At 43.3% G+C, this 21,384-nt stretch overlaps 1 protein-coding gene and 2 long non-coding RNA genes across 5 annotated transcripts; 2 read left to right on the top strand and 1 right to left on the bottom strand.

Moving 5' to 3' along the window:
• The first annotated feature begins 3,203 nt into the window (after nucleotides 1–3,203).
• LOC120645286 lies at nucleotides 3,204–4,126 on the top strand. The gene is made up of 2 exons (XR_005664213.1): nucleotides 3,204–3,339; nucleotides 3,776–4,126. It is a non-coding gene; the product is annotated as an uncharacterized LOC120645286 (long non-coding RNA).
• Nucleotides 4,127–5,547: 1,421 nt separating this feature from the next.
• On the bottom strand, nucleotides 5,548–6,911 carry LOC120645284 (myb-related protein MYBAS1-like). Its single transcript, XM_039922091.1, has 3 exons — nucleotides 6,614–6,911; nucleotides 6,358–6,487; nucleotides 5,548–6,269 (listed from the first exon to the last, which is right to left on the bottom strand). The coding sequence occupies exons 1-3, from the start codon at nucleotides 6,732–6,734 to the stop codon at nucleotides 5,825–5,827; spliced, it is 696 nt and encodes a 231-aa protein (XP_039778025.1). The 5' UTR covers nucleotides 6,735–6,911; the 3' UTR covers nucleotides 5,548–5,824.
• A 184-nt stretch (nucleotides 6,912–7,095) lies between these two features.
• LOC120645285 lies at nucleotides 7,096–10,899 on the top strand. 3 transcript variants are annotated; one of them, XR_005664212.1, is made up of 6 exons: nucleotides 7,096–9,250; nucleotides 9,318–9,499; nucleotides 9,612–9,799; nucleotides 9,999–10,267; nucleotides 10,439–10,707; nucleotides 10,755–10,899. It is a non-coding gene; the product is annotated as an uncharacterized LOC120645285 (long non-coding RNA). The 3 variants fall into 3 exon arrangements; XR_005664211.1 differs by having other exon boundaries at nucleotides 7,096–8,395; nucleotides 8,814–9,499; XR_005664210.1 differs by having other exon boundaries at nucleotides 7,096–9,499.
• Nucleotides 10,900–21,384: the final 10,485 nt, after the last annotated feature.

The following is a 21,384-nucleotide window of genomic DNA, read 5'->3' on the forward strand; positions in this document are numbered from 1 at the left end:
ATTTCGTACACACAAATAAATGCACAACTAGATGCGGCGAATTCTTGTAGGTGGAGCCGATCCATCCGTCGGATTCCCGGAAGATCCAGCCTCGGCAGCAGCATTGGGTACTGATAGCTGTGGGCACTTTTTGTAAGTGTGACCGTCCGCTCCACACAAGTTGCAATGTTTTTTCTTCTTTCCAGCCTCGGCCTCGTCCATTCCGTTCCGGATACGACGTGTCTGCCTTCGGCCTATGCCCCGCTTCGTAGCTGTATCAGGGATGAGAATTGGATGGAGATTTTTTTGAGTGAATGGGCCTAGAATACCAATGCCGTATATCTCATGACACCAAGTCTGTGCTGTGGCTTCTTTTGTGAAATATTGAGAAACATATGACGCAGCATCTAACCCAGATACAGAACAAGCTGCGATGACATGGGAGCATGGTAAGTGATGCACCTTTGGCTTCTGACATCGGCAGAACACCCTCCCGTCAATGGTTATCAAAACTTCTTGAATTACCCTTTGTCTGCGGACACCCTGTCCGGTCCTGCCCCTGCATGATACCTCAAATCTTTGCTCCTTTGTGCCCATCGATATGACTGAGTGAAATCGAGCCTTTTCAACTTTTTTCTCCATGTACTCATTGACCCTTCTGCAAAAATGCACTCCTGGATCATTAAGTAAGGGAGCGGCTGATGTGTATCGCTCCCGAAAATACCTTATGCATCCATACATGATGAACTCAACAATGCCAACAAGAGGAAATCCACGAACACGACGCATTAACATATTGTAACATTCAGCATGGTTGGTCGTCTCGATCCCATAACGTCTCCCATCTGTGTCATACAGAAGTGACCACTTCTCTTTAGGTGCACCATCAATCCACTGTGAAAATGGCTTAGCATGTCCAACTAATGAATCTGTAGAACGTCTCCTGCTGGATGATGAGGCCTGGCTCTTAAGCAATTCAGCACTCATGTCATCAATTATACCCCACAAAGCATCAAACTTCCTCTGCTGATTCTGCGTGCACAATCGCTTGAACAAATTCATCAGATCCTTATTCTTGAACCGCTCATAAAAGTTAGCAGCCATATGCCTCACACACCACCTATTGACAACATCTGGCCATATAGGAGGTGAAAATTGACTACCTTCTTGGAGCTGCCTTATAGCTGCAAGTAGACCTGCATGCCTATCACTGAAAGGCAAACATTAGGCCTTCCAGCAACAACGTGAATCTTCAGACGTTCAAGAAACCAGTACCAGCTTTCTGTGTTCTCATTCTCAACAAAGGCAAAGGCGATGGAAACTATCTGCTTGTTGCAATCAATTCCGATTGCCGTCAATATTGTTCCCTTATATTTCCCTGTCAGGAAAGTGCCATCAATACACAGAACAGGAAGGCAGTAAATGAATGCCCTCACACATGCTCCAATGCAGAAGAAAGCTCGCAGCAGAATGCTTGGCCCCCCTGACAAGCTCGGTACACTGTATGTATCAAAAGCGTTTCCAGGATTTCTTTGCACAATTGCTTCATGCATACGAGGTAGGTTGTCATATGATGCTTCATAAGTGCCAAACCTCATCTCAAATACTTTTTGTTTAGCCCGCCAAGCCTTTGCATAGTTGATCACATACTGGAAATTCTGTTCAATGTCCCTAATTATCAATGCAGGCTCATAATCCATTTTGTCAAGAATCACCCCATACATCTTCTTAGCCACGAAAGTTGATGTGATATTACGATGATGTCCCACTACACCTGTCAATCTACAATTATGTGGTGTAACAATTGAACATTCCCAGTGTGTCTTGAACTTTCCCTTGTATGCATGCACTCGCCATGTACAGTCTCTATCTGCACACCTCACCTCGTATTATTTGCTGCTAGACTTCAGTACTCTGAATTCCTTCCTCAGAGATACAGCCCAGAGCTTCACAACATCCTTCACATCCTCAATGGTACGATACTTTGCCCCTTGTATGACCTCATTCACTCTGTATTCAAGCTCCATATATCTAATATCTTGTACCACTGGATTACCAAAACCCTCTTTACGCCATTCACCTAGCACTGGAAAGCGCTCATCGTCCTCATCGTCCGATGAGTCCCCACATTGCTCTATTATTTATGCATCATGGTCTTCTTTCTCCATATCCTCCACAATTCCAGGTATCCGCTCGCCTTCATCTGCTAAACCTTGTGGTTCTGGAGTTTGCACGTTCTCTTCTTCTTTATCCTCTTCCATCTCTTCATTGCAGTCAGATGTTGTGTGTGTTGACCTTCACCTAAATCACCGGTCTTCTGGTGAATCTGAATTACCATTGCGAGAGGCCACCTACTTTCAAGAGCTGCGTGCATGTAATGTTGCCATTCTTCCGTACTATTTATATGCGTCAACTCCCAGAAATCCCCATTAGCTTCCCAGGAAGTCAAGGTATGAACCGTAAGCAAATGAGTCTTTGAATTCACATTGAACATCTTGTGAAGACATTTCCGTATGGACTCAAAACTCCTCTCTAGGGGTTTGTCTAGACTGCACTGTCTTCTTTCCAATGCTGATAGATTTACTCCATAGGAATCATGAGTAATTCTATAGAAGTCACCGTAATGAACTTGAAATGCCACTTTGCTCGACATATCTGGTCATGCAAAGACTTCATTTTAATTAATCTAATATCTACAAATATACTATGCCTTCAATTATAACCACTAATCCCAAACCTAAGTGCTTACAACAATAAAAAATACTAATCATAAAATTAAATATAAAAAAAATCTGGAATGACAAAGTTGAGAAATATTGGTTACCTGTGGTTCGGATCAAAAATTATGCAGGGCTTCGCCGGTTTTTTTACCTCCCTCACCCCTCCTCTCTCCCTCTCCCCTCTCTGGATCTCGTGGGCAGAAAATGAGGACGCAGAGGGAAGGGATTAGGAGTTTTATATTTGAGGAGGGAGCTTGCCGCCCCCCTGCCGGGCGGTAGGCCCCCTGCCGCCCCACCAGTTGGCGGCAGGGGGCCTGCCCGGCAGGGGGCGGCAGCCTCCCTCCAAGCACCCTTGCGCAAAAAAAAATTATTTTTATTTACATATAGGTCCCTACCGCCCACCTTGCCGGGCGGTAGGGGTATAGAACTGTAGAACCTAAATTTAAAAATATATTTCTGTAAATTTTTTTTTTGAAAAATGTAAAAATAAAAAAGGCGCTCTTGTTGCTCGTTGCCTTGGGCCGACGAGGCACCGTTGTTCCGCTCATAGCCCAGGCCTACGACTGCTCGGCCGGTCGTCCCCACTGCCGCCGCCGGCGATGTAGGGCGCCGTCCCTCCTCCGGCGCCGACGACAACGAGGTGAGAATAAGGTCCATTTCATTGCTATACCACCCCCATTTCCTTCTTGGCGTACGTTTCTTATCTCGCGCATTAGTGCTTGGTTTGCCGTTTCGTTTGTAATCGCTGTCACAAATCCCCAACCCAAGCTAGGCGGCAGCCGAGAGCTTCCGGATCCAGAATCCGATGCTGCAACGAGTGCATATCTTTCTTCCGCGGCAGGAGCGAGCTCTCCGCGGCGATGGGAGGGTGTCGTATGAGGTGGAGGGAGGTGAAGTAGGATATTTGCCCAACTGGAAATGGGAATGGGCAACTGAGATCTCATCCGATAGTGTTTCTGTTAGGTTCTGCTGTAGGTTTTGCATTCTCACACTCCGTCCGAATTCTTTATAGCTTGACACAACGGAACTTTCTTTGGGTCACTTGGTACCTGCAAATGCTTACCAAACAATTTTAGGTATCAGGGAACATCGCAACAACTTTTGCTGCACTACTCATCAGAGGTTAAAAGATTGATTATAAAGTTCATCAACTGAAGGTCTGGGCGTCTGGTACACTCTGTGTGATATTTGTTTCTGATAGTGTCTGCTGACAATGGCCTGCTGAAGTATATTTTGTATGCAAACCTACTGGCCTACTCTAGCATCAGTTTAGTATGTAAAGCCCTACGCTGTGGCTAATATGTATTGCAGCCTTGATATTCAGGGATCTGTCCTGTGTTTGATTTCTTATTCAGGACTCTTACCCTTGTCTTATTGTCACACAAAACATATCGCAGCTTGTCTAATTAAATTTTCATCTTTATCTATGAGGGAGGTAACACAATGGTGGAACTTGATTTGTTGGTTGGCTACTTCATCGAAGGCTTGTCAAGTGATTGATGAATCCTTCTAGGCAGATTAGTTCTCCCCTATGTATTTTTTATCTCTTCATATTATCATTTATCTCCTTAAATGCCTAAGTAACATTTCATAGTTTCTTAAAAACACGTCACCACATGATCATCTTCTGGTACTTTGATTTCCTCTCTGGTAAACACCATGACCATAATCTGCTACTCTGCTTTGCTATTTGGTGCACTTAACGTGTTGTCTTTTGTTGAGTTGTTTTCCATTTCGTGAATGCACTAAATATGTAGCTGTAGGTAGCCTCAACATGTGCTCTTTTCCTTCTGTGCATTGTTTTATTTAATCTAACAGAAGACAAAGGAGAGAAACTTTTTGGTCTTATCCGTATCAAAGCTTTTGTCCAAGTTGGATGCTGTGGAGTAAAAGAGAGCAGCAATGATTGGGTCTTGTTGGTCCATGCACTACCTTATTAATTAATTAGAAGAAAATCTTATCTTAATTATAGGCATGAGCAGTTTCAACAAGCCGCTGGCTATAAAGGTCCCAATTCATGACCACTTATCAATACTTTTTATTTACCTTATCACACTCATTGATGTTCTCATTTCTTGCAGCAACTTCTTTCTAGACTTACTGTTAGTGCAATTTAACTTTTTTTATTAAATCCTAATGATAATGAGCTTTATAAGAATACAAAGATGAAATCATGGTTCACTCACTCTTGCACTAAACTAGTTCCGTTCCTTTCGCTCGTATTGATCTATATATATATATATATATATAGTAGTCCAAAAGGCTTGATCATTATTGGCCACAAAAAGACTAATGGTAGTGCATTCCATAAAAGAAAATCAGAGGGCTTTGCCTGTCGCTAATGTTTCTGACCTGTTTCCAAGCTTACAAATAGACAGGGTACATTTGTGTGCCGAAATCTCTATTGGAACTGAACTTAAAATAAACAGACTGTTACTCTCTTTAGTACAAATAACATGTGGTCTTTTTTATCGTATAATAAACTAAATTCTTGTCTATTGTGCCCTGTATCTTTTCAGGACTAATACTTATCTATTCCCTGTCTCCTTTCAATGTTTCCAGATGTAGTTTGATCAAGTTTTAGGACTGGATAATTCTATGGGGGAAATGAGAATGTAATTGACATAGCCATGAAGGTCTAAGAAATGACTCTAATTGTATAGAAATGCAGTATACATTTCTTTATCTCTAAGTGAGCCCGAAACATTTCATTATGATTACAATATGCCTTATCCAAGCCTTAGAAATTATATGAGTTTAGATGTAACATTGAACTTATTATCATATTGTATTCAATAATAACTGCAAATCTGCAAACCATATCTGCTGTTAATTGATCTGGTGAATATTCGCAGGGATAACTATCATGCATATAGAGCATCGTTGTATTGCACACTATTGCACAAACTGTTACAAACTATTCTCACACTGCATAGATGCATACATCATGAGCATACCTCCAATGTTACCATAGATTTTAAAATACTGAAATCCATACTAATGCAAACATAGCCAGTAAGTACAAATACTGTAAATCTGCTAGGCAGATAACTGAGTGACCTGACCTATATATAGATGTATTCCTTCAGCCTTCAATAGCAAGGGCCTTATTTACGGTGACCAAATTATGGAGCCAACATCCTGATTTCTTCATCTGCCATCTTCCAGAATATCTCAGGGCATTTATAATCCCACATAGCAGGTGATGGCAGAGGACAGGGAATACTGCTGCATGTCTTCTCTTTTCCTTCAGCAATGTTCAGGAAGGCAGATGCCTGTGGTGCCTCGATCTCCCTCCATATCTGATCAATGGGATATGCATCCATGGCACTCTGGGTGCTCTCAAGGGAGCTGGTGACACAGCTACTGCCGTTGTGAGTGTCACCAGTGCCCATCCCAATGACTGGACAGGTGTCAAGAAGGCAGGATTGGTATGTCACTGAAGAGGATGAGGATGAAGGTGATATGCTCATCTTTCTCTCTTGTGCCTTCTTTCTCATGTGTGTCCTCCAGTAGTTCTTGATCTCATTGTCTGTGCGCCCTGGCAGCCTCCGTGCTATCCTAGACCACCTATATAGAGAATTTGAGTGCATTTTATCTTCACCTAAATGTAGTAACCCAGAAAAGCTACTCTCTGGAAAACTTCTTTGGATCAAACCTGTTCCCCCACCGAGCATGGAGCTCAATAATAAGGCGCTCCTCTTTTGGGGACATGCGGCCATGTTTGAGGCCAGGGTGGAGGTAGTTCACCCACCGGAGGCGGCAGCTCTTTCCTGTCCTGTTGAGGCCTGCATGAACATAGAGATCGTATAGTATGAAGAGGGCTGGTTAGACAGGATTACATTTATGTTTGCGACTTTGCGCTAAGGATTGCAAAATAGCTACCTAAGTTGCAGTTCCCCAACCCCTCAAACCTGAGACTTGGGCAATGAAGTCCCAACGACGGTCACCGAACAGGCGGACAGTGCATACCAGTTGCATGTCCTCCTGCTCTGTCCATGGCCCCTTACGCATCTCCTCTCTGACAGTCACCATGTTACTGCCACGCTAACGTTGATCACTTCTACCTTGGATAGGCTGGGAACCAGTGTTGGTGCTCTTCTTCCTCTGTGTGGTTGTTGGCTCCAGTTTCAGGTTTCGATCCTTGATGAACTCCAGCGTGATAGGAAGAATGTAACTATTATGGAGAGGAAGCCACTATGCCTTAAGCTGTGTACTGGATTGCTGGCTTTTGCCACTCATTTATAGGCAACAGGCGAAACTCTTCTCTCCCAAAAAATAAATAAATAAAAAGAGGAAGCACTTGAGTAGTTACATGACGTCGTGGTTGTGACTTAGTGGATCCTATAGATACTATCATCATTGGGGTTGTGCTCAGGCTTAGGTAACAGAATTGTTTTCCCTAGGTTCTTGGTTTGAGTTACACATTATAGAAGGGAACAGTCAAGCCGACTTTGTTTATAATGGATTCGGAATAGTACATGTAACTCTTATCTCCGATCTCTTAGCTATGTGACCGTGAGTTGACTCCACTGTTTTTGTGTAATAGCACAATCATTTTTACATAAACTATAGGGAACACTGTTCTTATTCAATTCTGTGTAATGAGATGTTTAGTTATGTTTTGCAAAAAAAATAAAAGGAGAAACTTTTGTGGCTATGGTTATTTTGATTTTTTATATCTAATAAGTCATTAGCATTTATACCTTAAGCATATTACTCTTTGATAAGACGAATAGATGTCTGAAGTGGGATCCTGGTTCTTGCTTTAGATAACCCATATTGAGTACATGATATATGCTTGTGCTTAAAATACATCAACAATGTTCAATCTTTTTTCATTTCCTTTTTCAGATGCTTCACAGACATGATAAATGAAACTCTGCAGGTTTTTCCACAAATTGAAATAAAAAAAGTCCCCCCCACTCTTCATCAGAACTTTTTACCCTGTGAATTATCATAGTTGACCATTTAGAAATTCTTGATGCTAATCCATGACATCCATAGTAATCAACAATATATGGACTGCAGTATGGCAAACTTTCCCTAGACTGTTCCCTATTCTCCTCCTGGAAGTGAAAAGCATTTGCTTTTCTTTCAGCCATTATCATTGGCACTGAGGACTCCATCCATCTTTTCTTGTCAGCCATTATCCAAAGCATAGAGACATATCTCACTCATGCACACACCTTCAATAGAAGCCATACGCAAATCTGCAAAATGCATATTTTTCCACTGAGAGTGCCTTGTAAAGAAGTCCTTTTGGTGTTAGTTGAACCACGTAAAAGTATCATTCCGTGTGTCTTTATCGAGTACTAGGATGACTTATGCCATCATGCAGTGCATATCTGATTTACCGATGATGCCACTAATAGCATGTCTGCAGTGTTTTAGATAGCATGTATCGAAAGTGCAGTGGTGAAGTTTTTTTACTGACGGTAGCAGATAGCAGCAATATACCTAGCAGAACATGGCCATTAATATTTCAAAATTACATATATCAACTAATTAATAAATCAGTTTAAGTAAAATAATCAATTTTCTTGTGGTTGCATATTTTTGTGCATTGCATTCATAGTTTGTTGACTGTTATTGTATAGTGCATGGACAGTGAATTCAAAATGGAATGCAGCTAACATGTAACGTATGATCACATCAAGGCGTAGCCAAGTTCCAATGCAAACTTTATGCTTTAGGTAAGCTGCAGGTCGATGCAGCAGTCACCTCCTCTCTGTTATAGCTGTATATTGGAAACAGTCTATCTATCTTGGAGTTTTGATTATTTGCTTTTAGAAGCATGTTTCCTTTTCTTGGTTCAGTATTGCTATTACATCATCATCAGAAATAAACATGATTTATCATACTACGAATGCCATCTATGTTATATTTCTGGCATCCTCGTTGATTGATAAGTGAGTGAGATTAATGATATATCCTTTTAAGCTCCTGGCCATCATTCTATCACTCATTACTGTATTTTGTATATCATTTATGCCTGATGGAGAAGAAAGCTGTGAGATGACAGGTTTCTAGACAGTAGGGACCCAATGAGTTTTTTATTCTCATGGCCTAACTTCGCCATTGCCATAGAATTAATTGTTTTGATCTTGAAAGGTTCCCTAAGCACAAAGTTAAATACCATTTCCTGTGTGAGGGTCATGAGGCTGACCCGGATCGAGGGGAGAAAAGGCATGTAAGAAGCTCTGAGGTGGAAGCCACCAACCTGTATTGCTGTCCACTTTTTGGCGGGGCGGCCTCTCACCAACTTGTTATCTTGGCATCTATCCTGCTTTTGGAAGGCTCCCTATACACTGGACACTGCTCTATTCTACTAATGGAGAGCCCAATCGTTCTTCCCATTTTCTCATCCTGCTGCCATTGTTCTGTTTGAGCGTTTGTCTTTTGTGCTACTTTCATCTGTCTCTGTCACTTGCTGTAGTCTCTGACCAAGTAACTGGCACCAAGAGCTCATCTTCCTCGCTTCTCTGGATGTGGCAGAATGTACTAACTTTAGGACTGATCAGTCATCATGGGTGTGATGATAATTTCAGGTTTTATTTTCATTTTTTCATGTTAACGTTCATCAAATGCATTACCTAAGTCAAGTCGTTTTCTCAGGTATGTGCATCTGGAATCCTTTGGACTCTCCATTCTTTTGAGAACATGCCATGTACGTATTTTATTGAGAATGAGAGAGTTTACAACACACCGCACCACAGACAGACACAATGTGAATCTACGAACACTAAGGAGATATGTGCATCTGGAATCCTTTGGACCCTCCATCTTGTTATGAAGAAGTAAAAGTTCAATTAACTCTTGAGATATTGATGCTTGTCATAGTATATTCATGAATGAGTATGTCTCACTATGTCAGTTTATTGACTTGCCTGAAACTTTGCAATCATGCAGAAAAAATAATCTTCCGAAGCTTTATTTTTATTGAGGATTCATATTGTGCATATGTGCAAAAAAATAAGTTGTCTATCATCTTGACCATCAACAGTCTGAAGATAGCAATTCTGGTCTTATGATGATGGTGACCACCACAAGGTGATGGACCAAGCAGTTCGTTCCAGAAACTCTATTTGACAAGAAATGTGAGTCTTCAGAACTGTTTACAGTAGAATTTAATTGTTTTCATTATATGGTAGAAAAACCAGGGGTTCTTACCGTTTGCGTGAACCCCGGACTCTCTATTAGTGCTATAATCTCGGCCACGATGTAGATGCCTACAGGCTGACGAGCCAGATGATTATCCTAAAAGCATAAGGTGATAAGAAACATGGAATTTCGCAGGTGATCCCGGTGACGACAGCAGATGTTGACTGCGACGCAGCCGGAGCCGAAACCACCACCCGTTTCGCATGATTTGGTATCACCACATAGCACACACACTACACTAGGTGGAGCCTAGGGAGGGAGCCAAAGGTAATGGAGCTATCAAAAGCAGCATGCACTGGGCAATCCATGGACAGAAAACTAAGGTTGCTTTGGCCTGGTGTGCTGTGAGGTTAGCACACGGTGAGCTCATGGCAACACTTGTCCTGCCATTGGGAGTAGTGGAGGTCAGTTCACCCTAACCCTATCGTTGACGCGCTGGGCCATTAGTGAGATGAGAGGATGGGTGATGTTCAGCTTGTGGCCGTGATTCAGACATGTGGATGCTGGGGAAATAGTAAATTATGTGTGTGCTGGATTTGTTTGAGATTCTGAATTCTGCTGGATTTGTTTTGCAGGTACGGTAGGAACGATATCCTTGTGGGCATGGCTCATGCTGGAGTTGTTTATGGTGAACAGTGGATTCTAGTCACGGAAGTCAGCCATAACCTACCAAATGTTAGGGCCTGACCTTGACATGAAATGTTTTTGTACCTTAACGATAACACAAGTAATGACAAACTATAGCTGAGATGTTTCTTCCCGCTTGTCTGGCCCTCGAGTCCAAAAGTAGCATTGTTGCATCGACAGGGTTGCAATGTTTGTGCCTAGTGATGTCATTGTGTAGGTTCTAAGTTTTTCGCGACCGTGCCTTGGCACATTTTTGTTGTGTAGGTTCCAAGTGACGCATTTTGCTGCTGTTTTGTTAAACTACACCTACAGGCAGCGTCAGAAAGCTAGCTATGCGTGCTGTCATGTGTATTTGAATCGAGATTATCCGGCGTCATGAGCTGTTGGATTAATTCGGTTGTATTTGTTTAATGAAATTTTTTTTTGAAAAAAATATACATGCGCTTGTATATGCACATGAAACAATACCCTATCCAAGAGACTGGACCGTAGATTTTTGAGATTGGTAAAGTTACTGCTAAAGTGCAAAGTATCTTGCTGGCATGTTGCCTACCACAAAAGAATAACACATTAGTTCTAAAATAAATATAAAAAATATGAGTATACATGCTGAATCGAGAAATTAAACGAATCTGGATAGATGAAAAATCCAACCGAGAAACTAAATTTACTTTTGAGGTTTCTTTTTTTTTGAGCAAAACTTTTGAGGTTTCTATGCAAATGGGAATACAATTTATTTAAGATTTTGAGGGCTGTAACCAGTGTTGTCGGCCCAGCAAATCCACACAGATGTTTGGGCCGTAATCTTCCTGCCCTGTGCCACTCTCCGATCCCCAAAGTCCAGCCAGCCATGGCCCATGGCATGGCACGCCGGCCGCCCACCGCCCACCGGCGGCCGTGGCACCTTTGGTTTTGATTCATGGCTTAATTTATCCATCCATGTAGGCCTGGAGCACCTGCACAATTCTTGTAGTCCACCATTGATCCTTCATCTAGGGATGTCAAGACCAGAAATATCCTATTATCTGATTTTTGGTCCAAGCTACCTGATTTTTGGGCTGACAAGGGCTTTCGGCAGCGAGACAAAAACTCACGTCCATTAGCGTGCTGGAGGCAGCACAGAATGGAGAAACTCTGCCCCGCTGACATTGTGCTTTATTTATTGCTGATATACTATGAAATTTGGATGCCTTTTGTGCTCAAAGGAATACTGTGATTGTAAATGTATATGAGAACTTGAACCATCACTTGGACACCATCTCATCCCTGTTGTTTCGTAGTATGTAGTACTTTCGGTTAACAAAGATGCTGGTGTTTGCTTATTCAACACCCAAACTGAAAACATGACTGCAAATGTCAAAGAGTCGTGACTGCAGGGTTGACCATTGCCATAGAAAATGCTCAAGTAGAAGACTTTTTCAGATGCCATTTTATTCGTAAAACGTTTCAATTTATTATTCAAGATAAATACAAGCAGAAGATGAAGATACAGCCAAGTTCGCTCACAGTGACGCCACGTCGGTCTCTCAAACCCAGTTCTTGATGCTGCCGCTGTAGTTGCTGCGCTTGTCGAAGTACCCTGTTCCCAGAGCATGACACCGTCGCCGTAGTTGGACGCCCTCTGCGCCGCCGGGAGCACTTCCCCCCACTCAGCGGCGCTGAACCCGGCGGACCTGGCTCCATCTGATTCCGATTCGCTTCCTGTAGGCTTGTTTGCACTTGGCAACACCAAAGTCACCAAGTAATAATAAAGTTTGACCATTGAGATTACCAAGCAAGCATGCAAATTTTGGGTCAACCATAATAATAATCTGTTCATAAGGAGGAGATCGGCTTGCGGAAGGCAGCCTTGCGGGTGCGAAGTGTATGTTATTTTTCATATTAGTTACTGCTTTTTGTTCTTTGAGAGTGAGTCTTTTTTGTTTTATGTAATATCTATATAAGTCTCTATGAACCTTTGCTTCTCCTTCTTAAATGATTTGGCAGTGCTCCTGCCATTCTTTTTAAAAGAAAAATAATTTACACCATCCTGGCCGGCTCCTTGCATGCATGGAAACCTTTGCTATTTGACTGGTCAACCTAGTGTTTTGACTAATGCTACAAGTACTACTGCCTGTATTGTTGTTTCTACAGTAAATGTTTTTTTTGCGAAACTACAGTAAATGTTTGGCATGTTGAGTTTTGGGACACTAGTCAACCTTGTTACTGTTTTCAGGGTCAACTTGTGGTTAACTAACTTTGGGCTGCCCATATAATAGGCCGATGACCATACTAAGACTATGCGGGGGGCGCCCAATTTAACCTAACCTAGAGAGAGATGGGCTTTTGCAATCTGAGATGGGCCTCACTGTTGCAATTCGAGCAGTTTTGACTGGGCTGGGCATCCTCCTGTACTCCTTCCTCATCAAAGGATGCGACGCCCAACGGCCTGGATGAATATGATAGGAAGGAACTCGGCATGGTTGACCAAACCCTGACGTGGCCATGGCATTAGGCCAGCTTTGTCTCGTCATCCAGCAAATTGCTCTGACTGTGCCCCCACGCCACTCTTCCGTTTCGCCATCCTCTGTTTTACTTTCTTCTGCATCATGTCACTCAGCTCCCAACTGCATAAATAAAAAAGAAGAAGCAAGACCCAATCAATAATGTAGCTAAACTTGCCACAAAGAGACTGACCGAGTGACTGCCAGGGTGCCTCCAGTCATGCAATTAAAGCTACGTCTAGCAAAATGGGTTTTACTTTTATACTGCAATCACGATTTCTTCTAATTTTACTCTCCGGTTCACAACTACTAAGCCAAGACAAGTTAAGGTCATGTCTTGGCAAATCAGCACAATTTCTCTCACCAAACACCAAATTCTACCTGTTCAACTAACATGTCGGATCAGAATTTACTTGAGGTGCATAGTGCAAGTCCACAAGAGAGGATGCAGAATAAAACCAGATTTATTGTTCAATAGCTACTTACAACAATGACTAGGCAGGCATTTAATTATCTACCTAAAAAGCAGATTGTGTTTCAACACGTCCAACACGCTGTTCACAAATTGGTTACCATTTAGCTTAAAATGGAAGTCACCAACATGTTAATTGCCTAGCCACTTATATTAGCCACCATCATGTTCTCTTCATGTTTTTAAATGCACACATGTAGGCTGCTGCTATACAAATTAAATAGTAACTAGTAGACTAAGCGCAGCAAGCGAGATCAACAACTAAAAGAAACCTATAAATAAACAGGAGACATATATAATTACCTAGTGATGGCGTCCTTGCTCAAGTATCCGGAGAACTGGCTGGGGATAAAAGTAGTGGCCATCAAAGAAGAAGTTCCTGCAAACCTTCTCATCAGACAAGTACCATTCGTCTCCTTCTTGTTCTTTGATATAGACAGCGCTCGACTGCACTTTCTTGTGCAACATGTTAACCTCAACCATCCATAAAATGTCATCATCCTCCTTGAGCAGGAAGCAAATGACATCCGGATCAGCCATGCTCACAACAGGAAAACTCGGCAGCACTCGTGGCAGAATCTTGCCAGCTTCATCATCATCATACAGACCGAAGAACTCACCATCGTCCATGGTGGGCGCCGACATCCTTCTGCCATTCCCTCGGCCGATGTCCAAAGTCCATGTTGATATGGTGAAGGCTAGGTGATGAGAAGCAGACCGCACTCTCCTCTCGGTCATAATGCAGACGAACTTGATGCCTGCATCGTTGGTCACACAGGCACACCGGAACGGATCAGGGTCACCTGCATCAATATACGGCCGTTGAGATTGCAAAGCCTCATTGGGCAGTGGGATGAAGCTAAGCAGATGCTGCTGATCATGGTCTGCATCTTCTGAAGGTTGGAAGTCGACGAGCAGCATGCCCTGGTAGTAATCAACCCAGCACAGGACGCGGCCACTACGGGAATGACAACGTCAGTTCTGAAGGAGGCAAGGTTGAGGCCCATCGTGCGCATGTTGGGAGTGATCTTGAGACGCTTAACCGTCCATGGAGGCGGTGTTGCGGTGCCGACACCGGCAGGAGGCGGCGCATGGTGCAGGATGCAGAGCTCGACCTCCCGGCTCAACATGACCCGCTGCCGCTGTCGCCGGTACGGCTTGAAGGACTTGTCCTCCTTGGGGTGGCCGGCGACCCCCTCGAAGCAAGCTCGAAGCCTTGTCAACGACGGCGGCGACGAGGAGGAGGCCGAGTAGACGAAGTAGTCGATGGGGAACAGGAAGGGGTCGGTCCAATAGGAATCCTTGAAGGGGACGACGACCTCGAACAGGATGGAGTTGCGGTGGGCGGCGACCACGGCTGGCTCCTCCATGTCCTCGAGGTACCCAATCCCCTCGTCCCTGTCCGGCAGGTGGAGGTGGCAGGGCGGACACCGCGGGGGAGGCGGCCACCCGGAGCGACGCGCGGACGGGCCGGCCGACGCAGTCGTGGGAGGGTCGCCGAGGTCGTGGCGTCGTTATCGACGACGCCGTGGAGCCTCCGGCTGCGGTGGACGAAGCGGTCCAGGATCACCCAGCTGCGGCGGCGCGTCGGAGAGGGCTCCCGCCGGCGGTAGTGGCGCGGCGGAGGATCCCGCGAGACCGGGCGGGGGCGCCGCGGCGGAGAGGGAGAGAGCTTCCTCCCCGTCCGGGAGGGTTTCCTCTGGCTCCGGAAGGTTTCTTCCATGCAGCACGCGACGCCTAGCGGGGGAGTAGGAGAAGTCGATGGGGTTTCCTCGGATCGGGCGCAGGGCTAGGGTTCGGCGGCGGCGGCGGAGGCGGCGGGAGGAAGGGGATGGACGAGGAGGAAAGTGGCGGCCGACCCAAGAGACCCAACATGGGAAGTGACCTTTCTGTCCTCCTGGTTCACTGGTTCGACTCCGGGACAAAAGTCCCCCCTTTTGTCCCGGTTCGTGCCTCCAACCGGGACAAAAGGCCTTGCGCCCCTTATCCCCTTCCCTCTCCCCCCGCCCGAGCCATTCAGCTCACTTGTTTTCTCTGTTCTTGGCTCGGGATAGAGGAGTTTTTGCTCATTTCTTCACCACATTTGTGAAGATCTTTGATTCCCCGTCCATCCATCTGCTCTAAAGGTTTGGGGCTTGTTTTTCTCTTCTTCCTTGGCTTGTATAGCTCATTTCATACTTTAGAAATAGAGAAAATGTGTAGCTAGCTCATTTCTTGGACATTATTTTGCTAGCTAGATTGCATATGTAGGCGTAATTTTCTTTTAGATTTAGATGAGTATATGGATAGTAGAAATTTAGAATGAGTGTAGATACTTCATGTGATGTACTTGTATATATGATCATATTGTGGATAGTTGATTTTTTTATTCGTGAATGAATTAATGAAATGAGTATATTATAGAATTTTTGTATTATGAATGGATTATTTTGACACTCTAGTGATGTATTTAATCAGGCTCACATTGAAACCATCTAGAAGCTAAAAAAATCTTTATTTCGAAACAAGTATACGTCGTTAATCTCCATCCAACGGTGATGGCACTACCTTTCAGGGATACACGATGCGCTATAAGGACGTCGCAATCGGTTGGTCGCATCACCAGCACTTCCGATTGATAAGAAGACAGCATTTGACGCAGTCAGCATGCCGTTGTTGTACTGAGAGCATATGAACGAGCATGCTGCCTGTGCCAAGTGCTGTGCCTATTAATCGTAAATGTTGGTGCTGCGACTAGCCGATTGGTGACATCCTTGTACCGCACCGTGTCCCCCCGAAAGGCAGTGTCATCACCGCAGGGTTGAGGTTACTGACATATACATTTTCAGAAATAAAGGTTTATTTTTCTTCTAGAGGGTTTCTGGATATTGAAAAGAGTGTACTCCTGGAACTGAAGGGTGTCAAAGTAATTAGAAGTTATAGAGATTTCTTTCAATTAATTAGAGATTTCTTGAGGATTATGATACATTTCGTCTTTTTTTATATTATTTCATTGTTATTTGCAAGTTATTAATCTGATCATTGTAATTGTAATAGTAAATAATTTTTTGCTTGTAATGGTAAGAATTTATAATTTTGTGAAATAAAGGTATTTTTCAGTAAAATATGGCTTCAACAGCTGGAGGGAGTGGCGCCGGTGGGGGTGATCGTTGTCCTTCTGGAGAAGGGCACAACTCGAGTAGGTCGTCGGTCCAAAAAACCTAGTGCTTTTCATAGGGCAGCGCTCCGTTATTTAGAAAAAGAATATAGAGAATGCATGGCAAGGGGCGAGGAACCTCCGTTTGATCTTGAGGATTTATTGCGGCGTTACGGTTCGTCACCACCAAACTCGGAGGTTTCAGCTCCGCCATCTTATTCTGCGCCAGCAAGAAATCCGTTAGAACATTCTGCGTTCCAACGCAAGGACGGTTGAAAACCTATGTGTTGTTGACGAATTTTTAAATTTCATGTATAGTACTCCTTTGTTAAGTTCTGTAATGGATTAAGTACCCCCTTTTAATTAATCAAGATGTATGATAGATATTGCATATCTTTTAATTATTCATGTTATGTTACATTTAGTTTAATTTAGGTTTGATATATTTTTTTATTCGATACGTGTAAAGAATTCAAATCGATTTATTTAAAATGCAGATGGACCGGCAATGGATGTACAATGCTGACGACGTTCGAAAGAATTCATTGATGGCCTGCATTATTTTTTGTCTGTGGCTGAGGCAAACAAGCAGAATGGTTTTATGTGCTGCCCGTGTGTTCATTGCAACAATAACAAGGATTACTCATCTTCAAGAATCCTACACAGCCACATTTTCGCAAATGGTTTCATGAAAAAGTATGTTTATGGACGAAGCACGGAGAACAGGGGTTACCATGGAAGACAATGAAGAAGATTTTGACGACCACTTTCCCGGGAATGCTGGAATCGGTGCATTCGATGACGATATTCCCATGGAAGAGCCCGAAGTAGATGTAGCAGAAAATGATCCCAGCGACGATCTGGGGCAAGCATTGCACAATGTGCAGGCAGACTGTGAGAGTGAAACGGAGATGTTGAAGTTCCAGAAGTTGTTAGAGGACCACCATAAGTTGTTGTACCCAGATTGTCAAATGGATTAGAAACTTGGCACCACCTTGGAGTTGCTGCAATGGAAGGCGACAAATGGTGTATCCGACAAGGGATTTGGTGAATTACTCAAACTTGTTAAAAAAAATGCTTCCTAAGGACAATGAATTGCCTGCCACAACGTATGAAGCCAAACAACTTGTTTGCCCTTTGGGACTGGAAGTGCAAAAGATACATGCTGCCCCAACGACTGCATCCTCTACCGAGGCGAGTACGAGAATTTGGATGCATGTCCCGTATGCAGTGCATTGCGTTACAAGATTAGAAAGATGATCCTGGAGATGTCGAGGGAGAGCCTCCCCGGAAGAGAGTTCCTGCGAAGGTCATGTGGTATTTGCCTATAATACCACGTTTTGAAGCGTCTGTTTAGAAATAAAGATAATGCTAAGTTGATGCGATGGCACAAAGAGGAACGCAAGAAAGACTCGATGTTGAGACACCCCGCTGATGGGTCGCAGTGGAGAAAAATAGATAGACGTACCCTAAATTTGATTTGGATGCGAGAAACATAAGGTTCGGTTTGAGTACGGATGGCATGAATCCTTTTGGTGAGATGAGCAGTGGTCATAGCACTTGGCCTGTGACTCTTTGTCTGTACAATCTTCCACCATGGCTTGCATGAAACGAAAGTTCATCATGATGCCAGTGCTTATCCCGGGTCAAAGCAGCCCAGGAATGACATTGATGTGTACCTAGACCATTGGTCGAAGAACTCTTATTGCTCTGGGGCGATGAAGGTGTACGGATGTGGGATGAATACAAACAGGAAAAACTTCAACCTACGAGCATTGCGTTCGTAACGATCAATGACTGGCCTGCTCTTAGTAACTTGTCAGGACATTCGAACAAGGGATACAAAGCATGCACACACTGTTTAGATGATACCGATAATATATGGTTTGACTCACTGTAAGAAGGTTGTATACATGGGTCATCCGTCGGTTTTCTTCCCATCAGGCAGCGGTACGAAAAGAAGGGCAAGCATTTCAAAGGCCAAGCGACCACCGAACAAAAACCGATGCACCGTAGTGGTAAAGACGTCTTCAACATGGTAAAAGATCTAGAATTTGTTTTTGGAAAAGGGATCTGGTAGCCAACCTGTTCCGAACGAAAATGGAATGGCGCCCATGTGGAAGAAGAAATCTATATTTGGGGAGCTACCATATTGGGAAGTCTTAGATGTTCGTCATGCAATTGATGTGATGCACCTCACGAAGAATTTTTGCGTCAACCTGATAGCATTCTTGGGAGTGTACGGAAAGACAAAAGATACGTAGAAGCACGTCAAGAATTGCAACGTATGGAAGAACGAGATGCCTTACATCCACAACAGCGAGATAATGGACGCAATACTTAAGTCCTCCTGCCAGCTATACTCCTTAGCAAGGAAGAGAAAGAAACCATGTTGACTGTTTGAGCAGTATAAAGGTTCCATCTGGATACTCATCCAATATAAAGGAATCTTAAATTTTGCAGAGAAGAAATTTACAAATCTCAAGTCCCATGACTGCCATGTGCTTATGACTGAACTTCTTCCGGTTGTGCTGCGGGGGATTCTGCCTGATAACGTCCGGTTAACCATCGTGAAGATATGTGCCTTCCTCAACGCAGTTTCTCAGAAGATAATTGACCCGGAGAATTTGATAAAGCTGCAAAACGATGTGGTGCAATGTCTTGTTGGCTTTGAGCTGATATTTCCACCATCTTTCTTCAACATCATGACACATCTTCTAGTGCACCTTGTCAAAGAGATTGATATTCTCGGACCAGTATTTCTACACAACATGTTCCCATTCGAAAGGTTCATGGGGGTACTCAAGAAATGTGTTCGTAATAGAGCTCGTCCAGAAGGAAGCATCGCCAGTGCCTACGGAACTGAGGAGGTCATTGACTTTTGTGTTGACTTTATTGATGACCTTAAACTGATTGGAGTCCCTGAATCGCGATATGAGGGGAGACTAACTGGAAAGGGTACATTAGGAAAGAAATCTTATGTCTGCACAGATGATTTTCTCATTCAAGAAAGCGCATTATACGGTTCTTCAACAATCATCCTTGGTTGACCCATATATCGAGGAACACAAGAAAATTCTTCTCTCCAATTTCCCGGAAAAGTCTGAGGCATGGATTACACGTGAGCACATGAACACTTTCTGTAGCTGGTTGCGGAAGCATCTAATGCATAACATGGATATAAGTGAACAACTGTTCTTATTGGCTAGGGGACCATCTTGGAATATCTTAACATACCAAGGGTACGAGATAAATGGAAACACATTTTATACGATAGCCCAAGATAAAAAGAGTACCAACCAAAACAGCGGTGTTCGTATGGATGCCACGGACAATAATGGAAAAAAAGACACATATTACGGCTACATTGAAGAGATATGGGAGCTGGATTACGGTCCCAATTTCAAGGTGCCTCTATTTCGTTGCCAATGGGTTAAGCTATCTGGAGGAGGGTAACAAAAGATGAGTATGGGATGACAATAGTTGATCTCAACAATCTTGGGTATAGAGACGAGCCATTTGTCCTAGCCCAGGATGTCGCTCAGGTTTTCTACATTAAGGACATGTCCAGCAAGCCAAAGAAGGGGATCAACAAGCAAAAGGATGAGCCTAAGCGACACATAGTTCTATCAGGAAAGAGAAACATCGTTGGAGTGGAGGACAAGACAGACTTTTCAGAAGAATATAATAATTTTGTTGCCATTCCACCTTTCGAAGTAAATGCTGATCCATGCATCCTGCTAGCCAATGATGATGCTCCATACTTGCGCCGTGATCATAATCAAGGGACATTTGTGAAGAGAAAGTCTGTTACCGCTAATCCTTCATGTACTTGAATCATTTTATATTATTGTATAAAAACATAATCGCAATTCGAATACTTTTATTATATATGTACTGTACAATTATATTTTATGTGTTATTTATATTATTTTATATATTTTTCACTTAATTACTAGACTCAATTATAATTTTCATTCAATATGGATTACTCAACTAATTTTATTTATTTCATGAAATTACATTCACATAACACACTATACTCTTTCACTAACACACACAATCTCACTAACACACACTATCTCTCAAACTCACACACTACTCATTAATATCATGAAATTGCTTAATTTTATCTAAAATTCACTTTTTAAACGTTAATATCGTGATAGAATCCACTTTCTATCGAAAAGCAACAGTTTGAAAAAAAATTTCACCTAATATATTTTTGCATGGTCAAAATAACAAATATGATTTCAAAAAAGTTAGATATTTCATTGACCCAATCACTTGAATGAAAATTAATTATTTTTGTTGCGTGTATCAAGTTTATATAGAGATAAGAAATTTTGTTCCATAATTTTTGGAATCATAATTTTATTAACTGAAATAACAAATGAAAGCCAATTTTAAAAGAGAAGTTAAAAGAAACAAAAACAAACATAACATTAGGCGGGAACGAGGGAAAACGGGCCCCTTTTGTCCCGGGTGGTAGATCCACCCGGGACTAAAGGTGGGCCGCGGGCTGGGAATTTTCCCGGCCCGCCCAAAAACCCCTTTTGTCCCGGGTGAAGCCACCACCCGGGACAAAAGGTCCTTTTGTCCCGGGTGGTGGTTTCACCCGGACAAAAGGGGGGGCCTTTTGTCCCGGGTGAAGCCACCACCCGGGACAAAAGGTCATTTTGTCCCGGGTGGTGGCTTCACCCGGGACAAAAGCCCCCCCCATATATTTCCTAGCTTCCTCCCTCCTTCGCCCTTCTCCTCCTCCCGCCGTCCGTTCCCCTGCTCCCCCCACCGCTCGAGCTC

This window comes from Panicum virgatum, chromosome 8K (assembly GCF_016808335.1).
Source record: "Panicum virgatum strain AP13 chromosome 8K, P.virgatum_v5, whole genome shotgun sequence".
Lineage (NCBI taxonomy): Eukaryota > Viridiplantae > Streptophyta > Magnoliopsida > Poales > Poaceae > Panicum > Panicum virgatum.